Here is a 17649-nt window from a genome sequence, read left to right as displayed (position 1 = left end):
AAGGAAAAGAAACACAGTCCCATTAGAACATCAAAGCTACCAAATTATCTTGATTAAGTTTCTGGAGAGAATCATTTTCTGCGTAAAAACTATTGTCGCTGCTATGTTTAATGTTTGGTATCAGTGAACTTATGGAAACACGACATCATGCTGGCTCTAAGAAACCCCACGGTGACTGAGGATGATTATTTACGGGGATCCCTCAAACAGAAAGAAACGGCAAAACTCAATGGCACTAGGTCTACTATAGTTGTGATGGTTTCAAATACATGACTTTAAAATCCTAAATTGTAAAAGCTTTCAAGTAGACGGTGGCTTGGGCTTGAACCCTTTAGCCATCCACCTGAGGCTGGAATATACTGGGAGGAACGGTCAGATGACATTCTCTGGTGTCATGTGCTACACTGACCTGATCAGGCTGGACTACTGGGCGCCCTGCTCTTTAGGGGCGGGATAACCAATGCTGTGAGGTGAATGAACATCTGGTCCTAAAAAAGTGAGTGCTCTGTTTCTTGGATTGTTTATTTCCAAGAGAACTAGAGGGAAAGGCAAGCCCATGCATGTCCCTTTGGCCAGGCTGCACAGCTAGAGAATCTGCACTGAATTTAGTCTGGCCTGTGACATTCTTGCCATTTGTTTTGCAAATTTTAGTAGTATGGAGAGAAACCATCAGCATGGGGGGGGGGGGAATTCCTATGTCTCTGAGTATGTTAAGATTGCTATCAAATACAGAGCCTAGCCCAGCTAGTCAGTCTCCAGTGGGGCAGGCTTGTGCTCTGTCCCTGCCAAGATGTTGAAAGCTCCCCCGGCAAAGTGATACAGCTGTGCCGGACACAACAGGAGGGTTTAGATCCAGACATGGGAGCAGCTGCAGTAATGTGAGCTAAAAGGAATGCAAGCGTGTGTGGGGGTGTTGATTTCAAAAGCAGGTTCTCCAAAGAGTGTTTCTCTGCCCATCAAGAGGCTGGTGCTAATATTAAGACTAGGAAGGGAATTAATGAAATGTTGTTATCAGCCCAAACAGGTGGATGGCAGAGGTATGGACAACCCAGACGAGACCTAGTCTGAGAGATGGGGGTGACCGGCTGACAACTCCCATTAGCAGCTGTAATTCCAAAAGGCCCAGACTGCTGGAGGCCTGCGAGGGAGCCACGGAGGTTATCTGGAGGGCTGGTGTCTACAACCTAGGTGGACCGGATCCAACAGTGACATCTGAGGCTGGCTCCAGGGAAGGCTGGTCTGGCATGAGGATGCCTTCAGCTACTTGGGCCTGCAAGCGGGGCGGGTGGGAGCTTTGGTGCATTTGTGTAGCTGGGCTGTGCGTGGGAGGGAGGAGCCTCACGTGGGTTCTATAGCCTAAGATCTGATCTATTCTTGCCTTATTCAATAGACTGGCCTTCCCTTTCTCTCAATGAGCCCCTCACACAAATGCTTTTCATCTAAAGACGGCTTTCCCCAAATCTGATGTTTCTAAGGGCTTTCCAGAAGCTAGCGAAGGCGCAAGAGAAGATCTCCAGGGGCTAAGGAAGGGAGAGTGAGAACCACTTTTCCCTCCCATTTGTCCACGGGATGGTTTTCTGAGGACAAGGGGTGATGGACCTGTGTGTGCACAGGTACAGATACAAGACTAACCGGAAGGGGATGTAAGCTTTTGATGGAACTAAAGCCATGGTGGATGGTGTATTTCCACTCAGCAGAGAGCCCCCCTGAATATCTTTAAAAGGAATCTCAGACCTTGTAAACACGTCTGCAATGCCTGGGGCTAATCCCACCTGCTGGCACTTTTATATAATTATCTCAGCTGAGCTGCACAGTAAGTATTACCATTTCCATTATTCAGATAAGGAAACTGCCTGGAGGAAAAGGAGCAGAGTTTGAATCTGAATTTAGGTCCTTTAACCTACTGGCATTTTTTGTCTTTTTTTTGCCATTTCTTGGGCCACTCTTGAGGCATATGGAGGTTCCCAGGCTAGGGATCCAATTGGAGCTGCAGTCTCCGGCCTATGCCAGAGCCATAGCAACGTGGGATCCGAGCCGCATCTGCAACCTACACCACAGCTCACAGCAACGCCAGATCCTTAACCCACTGAGCAAGGCCAGGGATCGAACCTGCAACTTCATGGTTCCTAGTCGGATTCGTTAACCACTGCCCCACGACGGGAACTCTTTTTTTTTTTTTTTGTCCCTTTAACCTACTTTTAGGGATCTTCTCTCTACTTTTTACTGCTGAGTGTTGGGTTGGTGACTAAGAGGTAATAAGCATTAAATCTACTAACTGAAGAAGCCACAGGGATTACTGGTTAAGAGCAACGACTCTGGAACAGACTGCCTGGGTTGGAATCCTCATTAGCTAGGTGACCCTGTGCAGGTTGCTCAACCTCCCTGGGCCCCCTACCCTCTTCTGTCAAAGAGTACCTCCCCAGAGTTTTGTGAAGATGAGATGAGTTTTAATAGTAACACGGTAAGTTCCAGATGTGGGTTATCCTCTAATGCCGACTATGTGGTTTGTCCATAAACCATGCATTATTGGGATGGATTTGGTTGAGACGTCACTCTCAAGTCAGTGCTTTATTTGCTTAATTGCACCTTGGGGTTAGGGCCTTTTAGTCCCTCAATGGAATGTTAAAAATCCACCCTAACCTTTGGAAAAACATAACTGATCCTTTAGTCAGTGGATTAGTTTACTAGGGCTGCCATGACAAAAGACTAGCCACTGGATGGCTTAAACAACAAAATTAATTTTCTCATGGTCCTGGAGGCTAGAAGTCCAAGATTAAAGTGTTGGCAGGACTGGTTTCTCCTGAGGCCTATTCCTTGGCAGATGGCCTCCCTGCTGTGCCCTTCCCATCATCTTTCCCCAGTGGTTCAAATTTCCTTTTTATAAGGATACCAGTCAGATGGGATTAGGGCCCATGCTATTGGCCTTATTTTAGCTTTTTTTTTTTTTTTTTTTTTTTTTTTTTTTTGGCCTTATTTTAGCTTAATCACCTCTTTTAAGGCACTTTCTCCAAATGCTTTCATATCTGAGGTTTGGGGGCTTTCATACATGAATTTGGAGTGGAGGCACAACACAGCCCATAATAGTCAAGTTCCTCAAGCCCCTCAAATCTAGACGCATTAACTTCTAAGAACACAACAATTACAATTTAAAGGGAGTTGAGAGCTTGGGAAATGCCCTGACTGGTGGATACTACTTACTGGGCGTGCCATAACATGACTGTGAGCGTGTGTACAGGTACCAAAGTACACTCAGGATTTTGCAATGATAGGGTATCACAATTTCCTACTAGCTTCTCTGTCCTGCGGTCATTTTCAGCTGCCCAAGAGAAGAGGGAACGTAGTGCAGGGCAGTATGGGTCAGGAGAGTTATTTCAGGAACACGGATGTCCCCCCAGTTTAACTCAAAGAAGGCTTTGAATCTCTCTGGGAGACCAGGCAGGGTATTTTATCCAATACAACCACTTTAATAATTTCTCCCTCATCACTCATTTAAGAATAACCTTTCTATTATGATCAGTTAAAGAATTTATCAGCAAAGGTAGCTAAAAAGATCCTTGCTAATAAAAACCTTCCACACCTTTAAGTGTTTTGGGGTAACATTTACATTATAAATTCTTACATTGACTGTGATTTTAGCAAATTCTTTTGTTTCTTAATTTTAGGTCCTTCTGATTTCTAATTTAAGAGGTTTCCATGGTTCTCATCAATTTGTGTTGATAAGTGACTAAATTTGTTGTAGGTTTTAATTGGGCTGTGAAACTAAGGTGGTGTTTACAATCTTTTAATAGAATCCTAGTGTGTATACATAGGAACGTGAGTGTGTAAGCCCAAAACATGTGCGTACACGCACGCACAGACACACACACACACACAGTGACGTGCTTTTACAGTCAATTGCAAATAATCTAGGAATAACTGCAGAATCTGATAAGAAAGGTGATGTTTCTTTTTAGGAAAAATTTGTCTACTTGAATAGACGTGAATTCTTTTTAATTTTAAAAGTTAACATTAAAATTAAGCTCTTACTTTCTTCCTAAGTAAGTATTTCAATAGTCTCTTTTAAAAAAAATCAGACCTAGGAAAAATGTCCAGGGCTGGAATCCATTATTTCTCAATTCCTTTGAAGTACAATACTTATTGTTGTCACTGTTCTGTAGGGTTTTTGTTTTGTTTTCTTATTTTTTTGAGAGAGCTAATGTTGTAGGACAATTCTATTTTCATGAGAAAGTCACTTGTCTCCAGTTCTTATGTTTCTTAGAGGCAACATCTCTTACAAAATATGCTGGGGTGTTTGAGTGGGTTTAGTTTTTAAGATTTTACCCTCCAAAAGAACCACAGAAAACCAAAGAATACATTGTATCAATTCTCTTTTGCAATTGTTTTAGAGAAATTTGCTCTATTGTTAAAATTGTGCTGCTTTCTATGATAACATTATCTTGTTAAATGAAGCTGCCAGTAACATCAACAGCTAAACTCCCAAAATGAGTCAGCTAACTTTATTTTTAACCGCTTTTTAATTGCCTGCTGAGACTATCAAGAATAATGTAAGAGGATTTTTACAGCCTTTATAGCAAAGTTTTGGTATATCAGACTATATAAAAAGGCGCATCACAGGTTCAGAATTCTCGAGTCACTTCCACGACTTTATCCTTTTAAAACTCAGCTATAGGGCATGGATAAGTAGTAAAAATCTCTGAGATTTGAGACTCTTCCTAAATTCTTGCTATGACATTCCATGGATGTTACACATACTATCTTTGAATTCACAAAGAATCAGTTGGATTTGGGCAACCAAAGTGCATAACACTTGAACATGGAGCCATAACAGGATTTAGAACAAATACCAGTGATTTAGAAATCATGTGTTTACCTAAGTTGAAGTCATTTGTATAGTAACAAAAACCTACCCACGAGGTTGTACAGGTTGTACCGATGTCAAAGAACAAACATTTCATCCCTGTTTCCAAGCACTTTAAGACATTATTTTAATCCTTACAACACCTCTTTGAGATATGTAGGTGGCAAGTAATACCAAGATAAAAATTCAAAATGCAGAATAAAGTGAACACTACTTAGGGAAGAAAAGAATTTCAGCTGATTGTGCTTTGTTGATTTTCTGCTTTTCTTGGAAGATCTTTCATTAGTGATTTCATTTTATCATATTTTCCATGTAGGGCTACACAGCTACTGAGATCTAAAAGAAGCCACTGTGTTTCCACAGATTTCTACTCACACACGCCTTGGCTGGAGATGAGGGAGGGACAGACGTGGCTTGCTTCCCTATCCAGGTGGAGGTATTCTGCTTCCTTCTCCATCCTTCCTCCCCCAGTCTTGTCAGTCTGTGTCTACTCTGCAAAGTAAAACATCAAGTCGAGCATCACACATACAGTTATTATAGAAGAGAGAAATATATTTGGATGATTAACTGATTTTACTTGGTTTTCATACAAAAGCTGCATTAATCTTCAACATCTGCTGACTCCCACATCTGGATACATTGGCTAATTAAAACTGGGATGTCTCCCGGAGATGGGAAACCATGGGAGGGGTGATTTTCCTTTTGTGATTCATTGGCAATTTAAATTGATTGAAAGGAGGGTGGCCACAGATAAACTCTTCTGACTAATACTGGCGGGTAGTCTGTGGATTGTAGAGGTTGCCTATACTTCTCTGTCATGGGAGGCTGAAGACAGGAGAACACAGCCTAAAGTCTTAGGGGAAAGGTGTTTTATTCACGCTTTTTAGGAAAACTGGGAGCATTAAGATAGGATCCCATCCCATTTCCCAAAGTAAGTTTTTCTAAAGATGCTTTACAAATATTTCTGATGCTTAAGTTCACTTGGTGGTGGAAGGGGCACTTTCCAATTCACTTTGTAGTCGACTTCAAAATAGAGAGGAATAAGAGGATGCTGTTTATTTTGCTCTAAATTTTGCTTATTGTCTCATGAAAGGAAACCTCATGGCTTTGCTCAATCCCCGCAGGTTCAGCAATAGAACTGGATTAAATAGTATTGGAATAAAGTCCCCCATTTGAACTATATGGGGGACTTATAAAATATATGTTCACTTTTCTAAGCTCAAACCAAGCTTCTAAAACTCTTATGAGGAAAGGCTTTTAGATAAAAACCCAATGTTCATCACTTTCGGTAGAGGATAGAGCTCAATACAGCTGTTGAACTTGGTTTGATGTACCTTTATTTAGGATAAGGAAAGCTTTGGAAAGAGTTCCAGATGAGCCAACCATTCCGGAAGGGCAGGTGGCTCTTATTGTATAAGGTCTGAGGCTGTCTGTTCAAATAAGCAAGTGCTAATGGCTTGAAATCCTCCACATCATTTGTGTTATACAAATGCAAACATCAGCATTATTATTGTTATTTATATTCTATCTGTAGGCTTTTATTAACATAAACTAAACTGGTTTCTGGCAGAGCTGATTGATGACAAAGATCCCTCCACACCCCCAACATGTTCAAATGTCAGGTTTCTGGGCGGGGGGGGGGGGGGGGGGGGGGGAACGACCCTGAATCATCAAATTAAACTCTGGTTAATTTCTAGGCCTCTAGAAAAATCCCAGCATTTTATGGAGGCGCTAAGTGGTTTAAACAGGAATGGGCTCTGGATTTTGAAAGCAGTTGGTGCAGGTCTGATTAGAATTAGATAAGCTTCTAAAGTATGACCTTAAGTAAGGTTTTTAGCGCTCTGTACCTCAGTTTCAATTTCTGTAAAATATGAATCATAATACCTCCTACATTATTGGTTTTGAGCACATACTCCGATAATAGCTACACAGTGCTTAGTCCATAATTATTGTTGAAATATAGTAGTTTTTATAAACACTGGGAAATAAACATGTATATTCTGATGCTGAGTGAAAAATGATTTATAGTTTAGAAATGAAAACATTTTGAAAAAAGATATATATATATATATATAAAATCATCTTAATTAAGATAATATATAAATCTGAAAAACAGGGCAAGATCTAACCAAGCCTAGTCTTGGATGTGAAAAGCATTTTTCCAGGTCGGACTCTGGGAGTACAGGCATGCAATATAGTTGTCAAATGTTCTGTTTTCAGTTTGTTGTTCAAACACAAAATTATTTAAAGTGCATATGGCATCAGATGAGACAAATCAGTTTTTTTTTCCTCCAGCACAATATTAGTGATCAGTTAATTAGAAATTCCATTTTTAAATGTTAAACTTTAGAATATACAATATTTCGGTGTGTTTGAAAGGCTGTATTTACCACAAAATAAAAACCTGATATTCCAAAGAAATACTCACTGTTCATCTATGTTTACTCTCTGGCACAGCAGACTGCATATGGGTGGGCCTTGTGAGTCAGCCAAATCTGAAATTTGATAAACTCTTACCTCCTGTTTTTACACCATAACTGACACAGTCAGTGACTATGTGTATCATATTAAAAACACATGTACTGTACACAGTCATTACCTCTCGTTATTGATTTTTATCAACAAATGACAAGCAACATAGTTACTAGAAAATGCTGGGTTTTTTTCCTTCCTTCTTTTTTTTTACTGTTGTGGACTCTCTTCTTAGGAGTTAGTTTACAATCACATTTGACTCCCTTTCCCTACTGAAATGTTTTGGAAATAGGGTGGTTTGATTAGAAAAAACTGATTAGTGTAAAACAGCAATTAATTCTTACTGCTTAACTTGAACATTCATACATATTAGTTTTCCAAGTAAATAAGTAGAACGCCTTGTTAAACTTCCTTTCTGCCAAAAATGTACTACCATCTGTGTTCTACATAGCAGCTTTTTCTTATTTGATACATATGTCCCCCCTTTTTGGGGAAGCATGTTAAGAGCTTTAATATGACATGAAACAGAAATAAAATAGTAAAAACACATTGTGTTTCAAGCACGAATGCAAAATTCAGATTTGTGACATTTAAAAAATTTGGGATTTCATGTGCCATCCATTAATTTTTAATGGCAACTCTCAGTCCCTAATGTTAGAAAAAATTTTAATTGTAATGTTCAGGCAGTTTGGAGTTTGGGAGAGTAATTTTATTGTCTCAGAGACAGTTAAAGACTTAGTGTTTAAAACAGGATGAATTTCATTAAATAGTCTGAAAACATCCAGTTAGAAAGGTAAAGTGAAAAGCAATGCAACCCAAAGAGTTTTGGCTTGAATGCCAGGAGGTCTGAATTCTGGTCCTAGGCTTCACTAAATGCACAGCCTTGGGCAAATCGCTTAACCTCTCAGTGTTTGTTTTCTTACCTGTAAAATGAAGGGCTGTATGAGAATAATAACGCACGATCGCCTAAAAATCCATCAGCCAGATAAAATTGCTGCTAACTAACATTTTTAGCTGACAGTGGTACCTCCAACCTTTTAAATATTGTATCACCAGCACTGTCATAGTGCCAGTTCGAATGCTTGGTTCACTTTATCTTAAATGACTACAGATCTTGCCTAACAGATATGCTACACTTTATTTAGCCATTCTCTATTGTCGGTCATTTAGATTATCTCCAACTACATTTTTAGTATTGCTGTGGAGACCCACAAGTGGTCTCTCACTGACAAAGCAAAGAGTTCATTGAATCTGACAAACATTGGATCTTCACAACAGAATCAAAAATATTCAATCTCTGGTTTATGATTTGCCCAATGCATCTCTCCAGTTACAGGTTAGTAAGCATCATCCTTATTTGCAACAGACAAATAATCTGATGTAAGCTGTGTTTTTTGTCCATTTGGAGCAAGATCATCTCAATCTCAAGGCTTGGTGGCCAGAGCACAACCTGCGGGTGTGCATTTATTCAGCTTTTCTACCTCATCGTTTTATTTTTCTTCAAAATGGGGACTCTCATATTACCTCAATTCTTCCCTGCCTTAGCTTTCCTTGTATCTATCAAATACTTTCTTTTGGTGTAATTCCTTCACATAAATATTGTTAATACGTATTGCTGATTATTTAAAGAGTGATAGTCTTAACTCTGACATCAAATTTCAGCTAAAACAAAATAAACCATTTACGACCTCAAGGAATTTGCCATCAAAACAATGTATTCTAAGATGCACAGCACCTGGCCTGTAGGTGCTTTACGAGTATTTGTTGAATGAATTACAAAATCCAAAGGAAATTATCACTCAAGAGGAATGACTGACTACTTCTGATGTTGCCATTGCTACCACTTAATAGGCCAGGTTTGAGGACACTGGTTTAAGAAGCAGAAGCTGTGTCGTTTCAGATTATTTTCTAAGGGCAAACTGAAGAAAGGCTGTCTTAAGTTGATAGTAGTACCTTCTAATGATTCAGACAAAATATTAGTAATGGGAAGTTTTGGGGAAAGGGAAGGGAGTGTGAAGCTAAATGTCATGCATGACTAAAGAGTAAGTATCCAAGATTTTTACTCATTATTATCACTATTTTTGGCCACGCCCCGGCATATGGAGTTCCCAGGTCAGAGATCAGGTCTAAGCCATAGCTGTGACCCACGCCACACCTGCAGCCACACTGGATCCGTAAATTACTGTGCCAGGCCAGGGATGGAACCTGTGTCCCAGTGCTCCAGAGGCGCACTGATCATGTCACGTCACAGAACTCCCTTGCTCATTAAATTGGACTGAAATTACCTATTTTGACAAGTAAGAATTTATTTATTTACTTTGGCCATGCCAGGGGCATATGGAAGTTCCCTGGCTAGGGACTGATCCCGCGCCACAGTAGTGACTTAAACTGCTAGAGTGACAAGCCCAGATCCTTAAACCGCTACCCTATAAGAGAACTCTGATAAGTAAGAGTTCAAACCAGGTATCAGTGTGTTGGTGGGGAGGGTAAATACAGAAGTTTCTGCCTGGGAATTGATCAAAGGAAATGATTCCTCAGTCTTCCTGTCAAGGATGACGTAATAATTACCCTGAAGACAGGCAGGGGAAAGAATACCACATTGGGCTTTGTGAAGATAAACTTCCTTCTTCATTTTAATTGTCCTTACCTGACATGAAACATTTTTCTTCTCAGTTTGGCCACATTCTCCAATGACAATGATTCTTGCTTATTAATAAGTAAGTGAGAATCATTAGAAAAAGCCTCTAAAGCAAGCTGCTACCATAAAAAACACTGAAGGAGAAAAGAAATAAACCTTTTTTTCTTAAACAGAACTAGTGGTAACCTAAATCCTTTGCATCATTCAAAGAAAAGTTTACACTTTTTGACCAAAAAAAAAAGCCACTTCTTTTGTAATCTTTCAAAAATGATCTATCACTACCATCTTCTTGTGTAAAATCTTTTAAGTCAAAACTTCTTTCAGTTCAGTGGTGTTCATCTAAGTAGAATTACTAAAATCTGTGGATTTACTGGAGTGAAATATACTCCACAAAGTTTTATTGTGGTTATTGCTCTATTGGGATAGCCGGGTATTTATAATTTTCTATCTATGTATTGATTGAGAAGATTATTGGTGGGAAAGCAAGAAACTGAAGCTCTAGCTCTGACAGCACCGCTGTTATGTGTGTGAACTTCAGCAAATCAGTCAGCTTTTCTGAACCTCAATTTCCTTATCTATACAAGAACCACTAGGGTGATCTCCAAGTTGCCTTTCAACTTTAACATTCTGTAGGTCTAGCTGAAAAGAAAATTCAGCTTGATACCCTTATGGAGGGCAATTTGGCAGTGTCTCAAAATTATAAATGCAGGCTGACCCAGCGATCTCTTTTCTGGAAATTCCTCCTATAGATATACTTGCATATATGCAAAATGAGTTAAAGAAGGTTATTCATTACAGAATAGTTTGTGATTGCTAGAGTAGAAATGAGCCAAGTATCCACCTGCACCCTGGTTCAGTTAAGCTGATACATACAATGGTATGTATGGTAGGCAGCTTATAAGAACCTTTAAATACGTACTTTTAATTTTTCCGAACCATGTGTCAGGGACATTAGTGTTGTAGGTACTCTGGACCTGCTTCAAGTCAAATTTTTAAAAATCAGACCAAAGAAAAGCAAACTTAAAAAAAGATTTGGCAGGCCAGCTCAGAAGATTTCAATGATCTGGAGAAAGTCTGTAAGAAGAGTCCCTTAACCAGATACTCTCCTCTAACTGAGGCCCTGTAAAACCGGAATTGAAATGAAGGCAAGGCCAAATTTGCAGCTGGCTTCCTTAGCCAAGAATGATCCACTAGGGCACCGCCTATGTGCAGGGTGCGGCCGTCTGAATGGGGGCTGCCTTTGCAGAGCGTAGTCGGAAAGGTTGAGGGTAGCAACAGTTCTACGTTACAGCCTTCCTTCAGCTCATCGTGTGGGTTACTGAGGTCCCCTAGCGGCTGGCAGAAGCAGCCCGAACCGTTCAAATTTGATAGTCAACGCAGAGACCACAAGACAGGAGGGTGGGAACCAACTTGAACCTCAATCCATTAGACTCAGGACCCTCACCCCACCCGGCCGCAGTATCAGTAGGAAGCGGCTGTGATAATGGATTATGAAGAAATAGGAGTCCGGACGAGTCAGAATGCAAGGGAAGAAATAAATCTTTCAAACTTTTGTAAACGAGGCCTAATTTTCTTTACAAATTTCTTTACCAACTGAAGAATTACCTGTCAGAAAAAGGGATTTGGGAACTGTCATTTTGGGCAAGATATTTAAAACCCTACCGTCAATCTTCCATCCTAAGTGAGCCCATCCCTTTGAAAGGAAATGCCTTCCATAATTCCTCCTAAAAAAAAACAAAACACAACAAAACTTGACAACTGTTTCTTCTGCTCCATGACACACAAGGCCACTGTCTTCCTACCTTCGGGCCCACTTATCTCGACCGGACGTCCTGGACCTGGAGCCCAGATGGGGAAAGGTGGGGTGGGAGCGAGGGTTGATTGACCAGCAGGGTAAGCGGCCTAAAGGAATACCTGGGAGGGGGCAGGGCTTCGCCCCAAAGCTTTGGTCCTATGCCCTCCTACGTTTTCACTTCAGCTCTTCAATTCTAAATAGCAAAGAAATGACAAGCAAACAGTTAAACTTAACTAAGTTATAAAGTGACAAGGCGCTCACTGAATACTTTCCTCTGATCCCTTCCCTGTCGCCCCTGGACTGACTTAGTGGACAGAGTCCGGGTTCCCGCCCAGGGGTAGAGGTTCCCACGGAGGGCACGAGGGCTAGGACGCCTGTGGGTCTGAGGGTGCGTGGGAAGTAGGACTATCTGCAGCCCGCGCCGAGCCCCCTTCTCTCGCTTCCACTCTTTCAGGTCAAGAATGGAGGGAACCCGGCTGGCGGGTGCTGGGCCGGACAACGGGCCCCCGGCTACACTCGACCTCAGAGGCTCAGCCCTCGGGCGCAGACAGGTGGGTTCCGGTCGCGGAGGCGGCGGCCAGGGCGTCCTCCGCGCGGACACGACAGTCAGAGCCCGGGCCCCTGGAGGCGTGCGCGGCTCGCGCGGGGCCCGAGGACTCGATACATCGCAGGAAAAGGAAAAAAACACAAAACAAAAACAAAACCCACCGACTTCCCCGCGTTTCTCAGCAAAGGAGTCGAGGGCGGAGTCGAGAGGGGGCGACTGAGCAGAATTCCGCGAGGCCGCCTCCGCCCGCCCACTCAGCGCCCCCGAAGCGCCCAGCGTCTCCGGCCCCCGCCCCGCCCGGCTTTGGGCCCGGAGCGGAGGTCGAGGGCAAGCGAGCGACTCGTTCCACTCGGGCTTCCCGAGTACTCGGTTCTGCTCCCCGGTAGTAAACAAAGTGTCGCCGCCGCCTCCACGCTGGTTTGCCTCACAGCAATCAAAACACTGAGAGCGGAGAGACTCACAGAAACATTCGAAAATTACCAGAAAATAATAACAGAGAGCCAAAAAAAAAAAAAAAAAGAGTGAGGGAGACTGTGCGTGTGTGAGAAAGAAAAAAACACCCCACTACCCCCACCAACCCACTGCCACCTCCCGCTGGAAAACCAGCCCCCGCCCAGGCCGGCGTCCACTGGCTGCCTGGGCGGTGCCGCCGCGAGCTCATTGGCTGCTGGGGCTATCAGTCAGGGGCGGGCAAGCGCGCGCGCCGCCGCGGGCGGGGGGCGGCGGCAGATCCCGTAAGTCGGGCGGCAGCGTAGTCGCAGCAGCAGCCGCCGCTGCCGCCGCCGCCGCCGCCACATTCAACAGGCAGCAGCGCCGCGGTCGCGCCGCCGGGGAGAGTGAGCGGCCCGCGGCGCCCGTCCTTCCTTCGGTTTTCGGGCCGTGTCAGTAGGAGCGCGACGCTGGCGCTGCCTGGGCTGGGCGACTCTGGCCTGCCGTCCCGTCCGTGCAGCGGACCTGGAGGAGCCTAGATGTTGATGGACCCGCGAAGTTAAGTTCTGGGCTCGCGCTTCCACTTCGCCGCCGCGTCTTGCTCCGGGTTTCCGTCCGCCCGCGGCACCGACCTCGCCCCCCAAAATCTCGGACCGGCTCTTCGCGCCCTCTCCCCTCAGCTCCTGGTGCAGCGCCCTCGCACTTCTTGGCAATCCCGCTGCTGGGGGAGGGGCGGGGGTCACCATGGCCGAAGCGCCCCAGGTGGTGGAGATCGACCCGGACTTCGAGCCGCTGCCCCGGCCGCGCTCGTGCACCTGGCCGCTGCCCAGGCCGGAGTTTAGCCAGTCTAACTCGGCCACCTCCAGCCCGGCGCCGTCGGGTGGCCCAGCCGCGAACCCCGACGCTGCCGCGGGCCTGCCCTCGGCCTCGGCGGCCGCTGTCAACGCCGACTTCATGAGCAACCTGAGCCTGCTGGAGGAGAGCGGGGACTTCCAGCAGGCGCCCGGCTCCGTGGCGGCGGCGGCGGCGGCGGCAGCCGCGGTGGCGGCGGCGGCCGCCGCTGCTGCCACCGGGGGGTTGTGCGGGGACTTCCAGGGCCCAGAGGCGGGCTGCCTGCACCCGGCGCCGCCGCAGCAGCCCCCGCCGCCCGGGCCGCTGTCGCAGCACCCGCCTGTGCCCCCCGCCGCCGCCGGGTCGCTTGCCGGGCAGCCGCGCAAGAGCAGCTCGTCCCGCCGCAACGCGTGGGGCAACCTGTCCTACGCCGACCTCATCACCAAGGCCATCGAGAGCTCGGCAGAGAAGCGGCTCACGCTATCGCAGATCTACGAGTGGATGGTCAAGAGCGTGCCCTACTTCAAGGATAAGGGCGACAGCAACAGCTCGGCAGGCTGGAAGGTGAGTGGCCTCGGGGCGCACGGCTGGAGCGGGAGGGGGGCACGGGAAGCCCTGCCTCCGCCTTAGGTCGGAGGGGACGGCTGTGCAAATTTGCTTGGCTTGAAAGTGCAGGGCACGCGGGCAGCGCGTGCAAGAAGCATCGGAGGTGGGTGGTGGGCTTGCCTCGGACCCGTCGGAGGATTGGAATAAACGTCTGTGTGTACGCTCTCGTGAGAGTTGGAGCGGGAGCGGGAAGGGGCGAGTTGGGACCGAAGTAGTGAAAAAAGTACGCCAAGAAGTGGACCTCAGAGCAACCAGAAAAAAAGTTCTCCAGTGAACGGAGAGCGGGGTTCACTGCGACCTGCCCCCCCTTCTCCACGGCCCGCGCGAACTCCTGCCGCTGCTCCTTTCCCTCCACGACCTCAGGGGTGAGGGCGGCTCCCCTCCTCCCCCGCGGCCCCCCAGCTCCCCGCCGCCCCGCGGAGCCGTTTCCGCAGCGCTGGGCGGGGGAGGCCGCTGCGAGGGGCCTCGGAGCCCCGCCGCTGGGGGACGGGGCTGCAGGTGGAGGGGACAGGCAGGGCGCGAGGCAGCCGGCCCGTGGAGGTTGGCCGCGCGGTTTTTGGAGGCCGTATGCATTTTGTTTTATTTTGATTTTATTCTAAGTGGCCTCGAGTGCAGGGGTCCGGGCGCGCAGAGCCAGAGGTAGCGTCTCCGACACGTGCAAAGGGGCGGCCACCGCCTGCGGAGCGCCGGCGCCCGGCGGCGCGGGGCGAGCTAAAGTTCAAGTGTGACCCTCGGCGGGGGCGGGAGCAGGCGACGGCGAGGGAGGGGCCGCGAGCGCAGGAAGCGAGCGCCTTTAAAGGGCCAGCGCGTCCTGGCCCTGGGCACCTCCTCGCCCGGCCGCCGGGCAGCAAGGCCGGCACGTCTCTGCCCAAGGAAGTGCCCCCAAACTTGGCCTCGCCGAAGGTTCGAGGCCTTTAATTAAGCACGGAGAGGATTTCCTGGATGGCCAGGGCTGGGGACGTGGGTATTCTTGCTTTGCCCCCTCAGGGTTACAGCGTTTGGAGGTACAGGTCCGAGGGGCAGGTGACTGGTGTTCGGGGAGTTGGAATGAAGGTTCGAGTCAAGGGAACCTGCAAGGACCTCCTGTCTCGACGGAGGCCTGTACACGCGGTGCCTCTGGCCGTTTTTGCCTTTCTGAGAGACCGAGAGACAGCGGGAGAGACACTCAGGTGGGGGCACATCCCTACCCTGAGGTGGAGAAGGCCTTGGGGCTCCCAGGAGGACGGGCTGGGGGAGGCATACCGGCCAGCGGTTCGCCCCGCGACTTCCAGAAGCTGACACTTTCTGTTACAGGTGGAAGGATCGATGTTAAGGTTCTCTGGTTGAGTCAGACTCCTCTTCACTCCTCCTCGGGACTGTACAGCATAATAAAGATTTTTCTTTGCTGCGCATTTGTTGCACAAAGGTTGTTTTACGTACACTGTCATTCCTGTGGTTAATGTGTGTCAAAAAGGTTAAGTTAATCACATCGTGTTGAAGCTCCTGGAGAAGGAACAAGGATCTTATTTTTTCCAAAATGTATTTTAGAGTAAAGGCTTCACTTAGGATCTGATTACCAGGCATTACATGCAATTTACCTAGGTTTCAAAAAAGTAAAGTGCCTCCTTATTTTACCCTTGGTATATATTCTTTAAAGTCAGAAAATGGGGGTTGTCTGCCAAATCCAATTTTATAACATTTGAATTTAAGTACTTGACTTACTTGTTCATTTATCAATCCTACTTGAGCTGTTGTAAAACCATTTGCCATTAAATTTTTTGTTTTCGGAATTAAAAGTACAGTGTGTACTTAACACCGTTTTTTCATGTCCTTGGAAATGGATACAGCCTACTTAAGCTTGCTGGAGTGTTTTTCTTTTAAGATAGGGAAAGGCAAAGTTTGGGGATTAGTTTTAGTTTTGCCTCTCAAATGGTCTTAAGTCAGATCATTCCTGTATTCTTAAACTAGGAATATAACTTAAGCATTTAAGGTTTATGCTTTTGTTTTTTTTTAATAGTTTCTAAGACTAAAATCACTCCCTGACCCCAGCCATTTTTATTAGGTTTCTACTTGTTCTCATTTTTTTCCCAGGTAGTTAAAGGTGTGCTTTTTTGTTTGTTTGTTTGTTTGTTTTTTAAATTTACTTCCTAGAGCTAGAAGGTCTCTTAAATGTTGGTAAGGACTGACTGTCCAGAATTGGAGGCCCAGTGGCAGCTCCCAGTGGAAATCTAGTGGAGCTTGGGGCGGGGGAGCAGGCTGCCATTCTCAGTGAGTAAATGTTTCAGGTGTAATCAGAGTCAGTTGGTGCAAGTCAGATTACAGCAAGTGCATTTTCACTTTGAGTAAAAGGGTATTTTAAGAAGAAAAGAAACAGCCTGGAGTGTTTCTAACTCATAACTAGTCTTCTGGTTGGAGTTTTCATAAAAATGAGTTACTTGGTAAAAACCAAGTTTCACTCTCACATCTAAAAGACTGGCCTGTTTTAAAGATTCATAAAAAGGAGAAATTTTACTATGGCTTTTAGCTTAAAAAAATTCAATTCTAAAATGCAAATCAACCAAAATTTAGTTGTTTTAGGATGAAGAAGAGGCTGCTTTGGAACTGAATATTTCCTGTGATTTACTACAGGGAATTAGGCTGAATCTTTAATTAAATAAAGTTTCTTGTGCTTTATTTCCTGGGGCCTGCCTGAGAATTTGAAAGTCATTTGCGTAGGACAAAATAGTTGGAAAGCTGTTAAAAAGTTCAAAAACTTAACATTGGTTGTATTTGTGAGATATGCATTTTGTGTTTGTAGGAATGGTATGTTAAAACTGCCTTACACTTATTTTAATACGTGTTGGAACTGTCATAAGTTAAACACAAAGTGGAAGCTGAGACTTGGAAAACCCGGGATCTTTTAAACCATGTACGGTGTTTATAAATAGTGAAACTTTATTTCCCTGACCTGTGTATGTGTGTTTTCCACATAGAAAGTTTTCTAGAGCTTGGGAAGTAATATTGTGAGCTCTGGCTCTGTCTTTTTTTGTTTTTGTAGTTTTGAATTGACTCTTGAAATCATTTGGAACACTTAATTTAGGTCAAAACAATGCTTCAACGATAAGACAACACTTGTTAATTTTAGATATCATAGATACTCTTTATTTTCAAAAGAAGATTCTTTAATTTGTTCTGTGAATGGATAGTGCATTTGCTCATATTTAAAAATTCTTATCTGTTCTGTCGTTTGGGTTTGCAACCCACAGGTGAGTAATTTAGCCACAGAAATTCCATGGCAGGGATGATGACTGCTTTCTTGCTGCACAGTCACATTTGACAGAATTCTGGTGAAGGTTACTAAAGTTACCTTAAAGAAAACCTTTTTTTTTTTTTTTTTTTTTTTTTTTTTTTTTTTTTGGTTACAGTTGTATGAGAAATCTCCATATACGCATTTGGGGAAAGAAGCATGAGGAAAGGAATTAAAAATGGGTAAGGGGATAATGTAATGAAGTGAT

General features: G+C 44.9%; 1 protein-coding gene and 2 long non-coding RNA genes across 10 annotated transcripts in view; 2 read left to right on the top strand and 1 right to left on the bottom strand.

Moving 5' to 3' along the window:
• LOC102160118 (uncharacterized) overlaps window positions 1-12909 on the bottom strand; it is a 61712-nt gene extending 48803 nt beyond the window's left edge. For 4 of the 6 annotated variants that reach the window (XR_014819308.1, XR_001299536.3, XR_001299537.3 and 1 more), the window contains exons 1-3: window positions 12472-12909; window positions 11631-11692; window positions 5234-5350 (exon numbers count right to left, since the gene is read on the bottom strand). This is a non-coding gene — a long non-coding RNA (uncharacterized LOC102160118). Of the gene's footprint in view, window positions 1-5233; window positions 5351-11630; window positions 11693-11882; window positions 11957-12471 lie in introns of all 6 variants that reach the window. The other 2 variants (XR_014819310.1, XR_306159.4) reach the window with 2 other exon arrangements.
• Window positions 12910-13037: 128 nt separating this feature from the next.
• FOXO1 (forkhead box O1) overlaps window positions 13038-17649 on the top strand; it is a 689450-nt gene continuing 684838 nt past the window's right edge. For 2 of the 3 annotated variants that reach the window (XR_014818871.1, XR_014818872.1), the window contains exon 1: window positions 13038-14134. Coding sequence is in view for 1 of the 3 variants with exons in the window: in NM_214014.3 (NP_999179.3) it covers window positions 13484-14134 (651 nt within the window). In the remaining 2 variants the exon portion in view is untranslated. 3 annotated transcript variants of the gene reach the window in all.
• Window positions 14996-15567, top strand: LOC146398554 (uncharacterized). The gene is made up of 2 exons (XR_014819323.1): window positions 14996-15345; window positions 15470-15567. It is a non-coding gene; the product is annotated as an uncharacterized LOC146398554 (long non-coding RNA).

Source organism: Sus scrofa, chromosome 11 (assembly GCF_054392235.1).
Source record: "Sus scrofa isolate SSC_HxYL_T2T_F1_AM1 chromosome 11, Sscrofa_HxYL_maternal_Yorkshire_Landrace_v2.0, whole genome shotgun sequence".
Taxonomy (NCBI): Eukaryota; Metazoa; Chordata; class Mammalia; order Artiodactyla; family Suidae; genus Sus; species Sus scrofa.
The sequence above is the reverse complement of the archived record's forward strand: the minus strand, read 5'-3'. Positions and strand labels throughout refer to the sequence as shown.